The 6,740-nt window shown below is 33.7% G+C and overlaps 1 protein-coding gene across 1 annotated transcript; it reads left to right on the top strand.

The window, feature by feature from the left end:
* Positions 1 to 2,063: 2,063 nt before the first annotated feature.
* Positions 2,064 to 3,533, top strand: LOC124542460. The gene has a single exon (XM_047120407.1). The coding sequence runs from the start codon at positions 2,064 to 2,066 to the stop codon at positions 3,531 to 3,533; it is 1,470 nt and encodes a 489-aa protein (XP_046976363.1).
* Positions 3,534 to 6,740: the final 3,207 nt, after the last annotated feature.

Below are 6,740 nucleotides of genomic sequence, written 5' to 3'. Positions count from 1 at the left end.
CATTAATTCGATTAAAAAACAAAATGAATCGTATCAGGACCTAGAACCTAAATTAGACCTAGACCTTTAATTCCATTAAAAAACAAAATGAATCTTATCAGGACCTAGAACCTTGCAGATATTGTAGGAATAGATGATAGATAGATCTGATCGGATCCGTGTAGATTTTTGTAGCAATAAATTATAAGTATCATGAAATAAAATTATCTGGGGCAGTTTTAATCAAAAATGCTTTATCCTAATAAATTTTTGTAATCATTAATTCGATAATAAATAAAATTTTAACAAAAAGAAAAACCGACTTCAAACAAAACACTATTTTAAAACAAATGAATATGCACGAAAAAGTAATAAAAATAATTGCGTATTCAACATATTTTTTAGAGTCTTCCTAAGTTAAATGAAATGAAAAATATTAGACTACTTAAAAGTCGATTAACGATTATATCATGTAGTTATAGTTATTGGTACATTTGGAGCCGGTGTCAGCCACGGTGCCCTTGTCCCAACAATCAAAAGAAAGAAGCGATATGAGCCCCTTGATTGATCCAGTATATTATTGTGTAAAAGGTAATTTGTAAAAAACATATTTGTTAAAGTATTCTCGTATTGTTTTTTGATAGATATACTGTAGGGTTTTATTGGAAGAGTAAAAAATGGGACCCCACGGGAAGCACTACCTTTCAAACAAAAAAAAAAATATCAAAATCGGTCCACCCAGTGAAAAGTTATGAGGTAACAAACATAAAAAAAAAAATACAGACGAATTGATAACCTCCTCCTTTTGGAAGTCGGTTGAAAATAAAAATGAATCGTATTAGGACCCAGACCCGTGAAGATTTTTTTTTAAATACTTGATTGCACAACACATATAAATATATGGGAAATACAAAACATTAGATACTAACTGCGCAAAGGCGGTCTTATCACTTATAGCGATCTCTCACGGACAACCTATGGTGATAGGAGCTTCGAACGAAAACAGGTAAGTGAAGAAAAACATATAGAAAAGATAAGTAGTATAATATAATAATTTTTATACTAAGGTATAATAATAAACTACACATAAATAAACCCCAATAATACACACATAGAAATATAATACATATACAGTGTAAACTCTATATAACGACACTGAAGGGACTGTGCATTTTATGGCGTTATAGAGAGTGGTCGTTAAATGAAGAGAAGAAAAATCAGAATTCGAAAAAAAAGTTTATTTTAGTCTATTGTTAGTACTTATTTGAACGCTATTGCGTATACTCTGTTATTTTTGTCTGACGCCTTTTGCTGCACCAGTAATTTTGTTGTATATTTTTAATTATTTTATTTATATCTGATATAAAGGAAGTAATTTTCCAATAATTTAGCTGCTTTCAGAACTTCTTTAACGCTCGGTGGAGGCTCAAGCTCATCCGTCTTATCTTCTTCATCTCTTTGTTCTTGAACCTTATTTCTCACTGAATCCAAAATTTCTTTGTCTGTGAGTGAAGCCGTTGTAAGCAGGCAGTTGTCTACTTCGCTGTATGTTTAAAAATTTACCGTATTTCCTGCCATGTTGACCTGCTGAATCCACTCATTTAAAGGAAGGTCGTCGCTATCAAACTCAAGTTCTGTTTCCACCTCATCAATAGTAGAATACATATGATAACGTTGTAATCCATAACTCCTACTTATTAGGCATGGTCACAATCTACACGAGCAAGCAATCCCAATTTGTAAACAAATGAACGAATTTCTTAGAAAGTTCCTAATGCGTGGTGCCGACATTCGAGTTTATTGAGGGCTAGAATAATAAAGCGACAAAAGAACGTACACATGCACAGTTTTTTTTTTTTTTTAATTTTAGCAATTTCAAATTACTAAAATTAATAAAAGGTACTTTTTATTTCTCAATTGTTGTCGTTCAGTAGGCCGTGCGATACGGTCGCATCTGGTTGCGTCGAGTGATTTGTCGTACAGCGATAACGAAACCGGCTTGGCGGCTAGGTACAAAGTGCAATTCGCACAAGCGGGCGTTCTAGCAGCCGTATTAAGTGATTAAAATATGAATTATATTGAAGATGGCTAGCGCAGAAAAACATACAGGTGGTGAAGTTGGAATTAATGAGGAGTTTGAAAATTTTAATGAGAATTTATCTGAGATGGACGGTTGGGAAGATTACACGTGTTACGAGCAGAACAACGCACGTCGAAAGAGACAACGTGAAGATGAAGAAGATTCGTGGACAGTTTACTCAAGAAATAAAAAACAAAATCGTAGAAAAGTATCAAAAAACTACCTAGAAGAAGAAGAAGATAAAATTGAAGTGTGTATAACAAGTAAAGATAAAATTCCTAAAAAAATAGAATTAGCAAGATGTCTCAAGAATGAAAATATTGTCAGTATATATAAAGTGAAATATGCTACGCCGTATAAAATTTTCGTTTTATTTGATGATGAAATTAATGCGGAAAAGTTAGTTACATCGAAAGCATTCCAAGAAAAGGGTTGGAAATGTTATAAATCACAGGAAGTTTCCTTGTCATATGGCACAATAAAAGACATTGAACTAGATGTTGATGTTAAAGATATACATGGTAGCATTTCATCTGATATAGATATAATATCAATTAAAAGACTATTACGAAGAGACAGTCAAACATCTAAGTGGACGGAGAGTGAGACTATACGTCTTGGTTTTAAAGGTTCCTCCTTACCGCCATATATTTATATACATGGTATGAAAGTGAAGGTGGAACGCTACGTATTCCAAGTTACTCAATGTAGCAAGTGTTGGAGATATGGACATACTCAAAAATTCTGCTCTTCCAAGAAAATTATCTGTCCTAAATGTGCCGGTAATCATAGTAATTGTGAGACTACATACTATAAATGTATTAACTGTTCGGGGCAACATACGGCATTTTTACGTACTTGCCCTGTATATCGTAAAGAAAAACGTATAAGAGAGCTGATGGCTGAGTTCAATTGTACTTATAAACGTGCTACTACTATATATGTGCCACCATCTGCACCACCTTCTAAAGTTACTTTAGATGAGGACAATTTCCCAGTGTTTACGACTCAAAGGGAGCCGATCGAACAGCGAGACATAGACCAACCGAACGAAAGCTCTAAAACATATGCAGAGGTTACGAAGAGCGCGTCGGAATATCGTGGGTACTCGAAACACACTCGTAAGTGTGATAATACGAAAAAAAACACCGAATCACCTCAAAAGAAGAGATCTCGTCCACGCAACACCATGGACTGGGATATGTCTTCTGATTCAGAGACAAATACCCAGGAGATGCCCAATTTTAAAAGTGCTCAAAAAGAAGATAGTTACTCTAGCAACAGAAGAAACGACGAATCGCTATCTTTTAAGTTGCTACTAGAAAAATTAAGACGCATCATATTTAGCCGTAGATCGCCATTGAACGACAAAATTATGCAAGCTTGTGAACTAATGTGGAATTGGGCGATTACATGGTGCATAAATAAGATTACGGAATTCCCAGTACTCAAGAACATCATGGTTTATGGCTAGCTTTATTGATCCAAAAGTACGCAAACTCAACATAATGCAGTGGAATTGTCGTAGTTTGAAACCAAAAATAATTGAATTTGAACAACTATTATTGCAAGAAAAGATCCACATTGCTGTCCTTAGTGAAACATGGCTGATGACAAATATTGAGATTAGGATGGCGGGCTACAATATTTATAGAAGAGACAGGAGTGACGGTTATGGAGGAGTCGCAATATTTGCACATAACTCGATTAGTTCGCAGCAGGTACATCAGTCTAGCTTACATAATACGGGAATCGAGTTTCTTCATGTTAAGATTAATAATTGTGAAAAAATTGAAAATATTTGTGCCATATATTGCGCACCATCAATACGAACATCAATAGCGGATTGGGATGAACTATTCTCATTATATAATCACAAAACTTTAATATTGGGTGATTTCAACGGACACCATTCGAACTGGTCCAACACGACAGATAGTAGGGGTGTTCAAATCTTTGATTCCCTTGTTGAAAGTTCTTTTATAACACTTAACAATAGCAGTAAGCCAACTAGAATGAGACTTGTAAATGGAAACCTACAACAATCCTCCCCTGATCTGTCTTTGATATCATCAGATATTGCTTTAAGCTTCGATTGGAAAATCACTAATGAATCACTGGGAAGTGATCATGTGGCTATTAAGTTATCTTTAGGTTATTGTCCACTAACATATAATTTTATTAAAAAAAGAAATTTTAAACGCGCAAACTGGGAATTATATAGTTCCGAACTAGAGTCTTTAATAGGTAATTTCGTCTTTTCTTCTGATTTACAAGGTGCTTATAATTTTTTTTTGGATTGTATAAATAAGACAGCAGACAAACATATACCATTTATTAAAATTAATTTAAATCCAAACAATAACTTCATATCCAAACAATATTGGAATATAATGGTTTCAAAATCTGTCGCTGAGCGTAGACTAGCTCTTGTTGAATTTAGAGAGAATCCTACACCAAATAATTTAGATTTATTACAAAGCAAAATTTCAGCAGCTCAAAAAATAATACGTAACTCTAAGTCCAAATCATGGCAAAATTTTTGTAGTTCCATCAGTGAAGTTTCGTCTATAAATGAGATGTGGTTCCGCATGAAATGGTTAAAAGGGCGATACTCAAAGAAACATGTTGTTGACAAAGACAGTGCCCATAATCTTCTTAAAAGCCTTACACCCGATTATGTTGTTAATGATCATCCAAAGTTTCACTCTAGCAACTTACAATTAGAAATCCCAATCTCTAGTCAGGAATTGGAGGTTGCCATTAAGTCTAAAGATACTGCTCCGGGATCTGACATGATTTCATGCTCGATGATTAAAAACTTGCCACAATGTGGTAAAGAATGGTTGCTATGCTTTTATAATATGTGTCTGAAATCTGGATTTGTTCCCCAACAATGGCAACAAATTAGCGTCCAGCCAATTCCCAAACCTAGTCAAAATCAACAATCAGAAGCATTGAGACCTATTTCTTTGATATCTTGTGTGTGCAAAGTATTTCATTCCATTTTAAATAAAAGGTTCGAATGGTATTTTGAAAAAAAATAACATTTTTTCTTCATATACAACAGGATTTAGAAAATCACACTCATGCTTAGATAATTTAAGCCAACTTGTTATAGATATTGAAACTAATTTAAGCATACGTACTCCTACGGTTTGTTGTTTTATTGATATAGTAAGTGCGTACAATAATGTTGATGTTGTCAGTCTACTGCGTTTACTTGACGATTATAAGATTGGATCAAAATAATTATGTAATTATTTATGGAATTTTTTGAACTATCGAGTTTTGAATATAGCGGGCGTTAACAAATTTTATATAAGACGATATTGTAGTCAAGGTTTAGCTCAAGGTGACCCACTGTCTCCTTTATTATTTAATGTAGTCACAGCTCATATTTTAAAAGCGATTCAGAATGTCTCTATTTCTCAATATGCTGATGATTTTGTCTTATATGTTGCAGATAAAGATTTGGCTACGGCAAAGACTAAGTTACAAATCGCGATAAATTCTTTTGAGACACTTCTTCTAAACTTAGGGTTGAACGTTTCGCCCCATAAGACTAAAATATGTATTTTTAATAGAAGTCATATTGGAAAATCGATTTATCTTAGCATAAGAAATCATCCTGTGGAAGTGGTCGATAATGTCAAATATCTAGGACTGTGGCTGGATCGAAAATTGAAATGGGGTAAACACATAAACGAAATTAAACAAAAAGTTTCAAAATTTTTAAATTTATTCAAAGTGTTGGTAGGGCCTGGTTGGGGTATTCATCCTAAATATTTGCGACGGCTATATATTTCATTGATAAGAAGTAGACTTGACTTTGCTAGCTTTTTATTTGATAATAGCAGCCAATCACAATTGCATAAATTTGATGTAATTCAAAACCAGGCTATGAGAGTTATTGGAGGTTTTGTGAGAACGACCCCTATTCACGTCATGGAAAGTGAACTATGCTTACCTCCGTTGAATATACGTAGACAATATCTAGGTGGTAAATTTTGGTTTAAAGCAAAATCTGTTAAATATAACAACGTGATTTCATTACTTGATAGATGTGTCACTAATCACGAAGCTAGATATTATAGTAAAAGGAAAATACCTTTATTGATTTCATTACATTTTGAATTTAAAGACACTCCCATTCATTCGAGTTCACAATTAGAAATGTTTTCCTTAAATACATGGATGGCTCAATTGAATGTCTCTCAGAACATTATGTCAGATATTTATAAAGCTAAACGTTCATATAATACTATTGATCTAAAGTTGAAATGCGTTAAACATCTAAATTCCAAATACTCAGAATTTTATAAAATATTTACCGATGCTTCCCTGGGCAGCCATGGTATCGGTGTTGCCTTTTATGACCCGCAAAATGATTCTAATTTACGGATAAAGATAGACTCAAAGATATCTATCATGCACGCAGAACTTCTTGGTATATCTGAAGCTATGGCATACATCCAATCGGTAAATTATGATAAGTTTATAATACTTTCGGATTCAAGAAGTGCATTGCATCATTTGGTTCGATGTACCTCGTCTTTACGAGGAACACCGATAGCCTATATTATATTAGATCTCCTGCAAAAATTCAAAGAAAACCGTAAAACTGTAATATTACAATGGATTCCGTCACACATTGGTATTTCTGGTAATGAACGAGTAG

Source organism: Vanessa cardui, chromosome W (assembly GCF_905220365.1).
Source record: "Vanessa cardui chromosome W, ilVanCard2.1, whole genome shotgun sequence".
NCBI classification, from domain to species: domain Eukaryota; kingdom Metazoa; phylum Arthropoda; class Insecta; order Lepidoptera; family Nymphalidae; genus Vanessa; species Vanessa cardui.
The sequence above is the reverse complement of the archived record's forward strand: the minus strand, read 5'-3'. Positions and strand labels throughout refer to the sequence as shown.

Excerpts from the sequence above, each read along its gene's own strand:
- LOC124542460 (XM_047120407.1), top strand. The coding sequence starts at position 2,064 with ATGGCTAGCGCAGAAAAACATACAGGTGGTGAAGTTGGAATTAATGAG.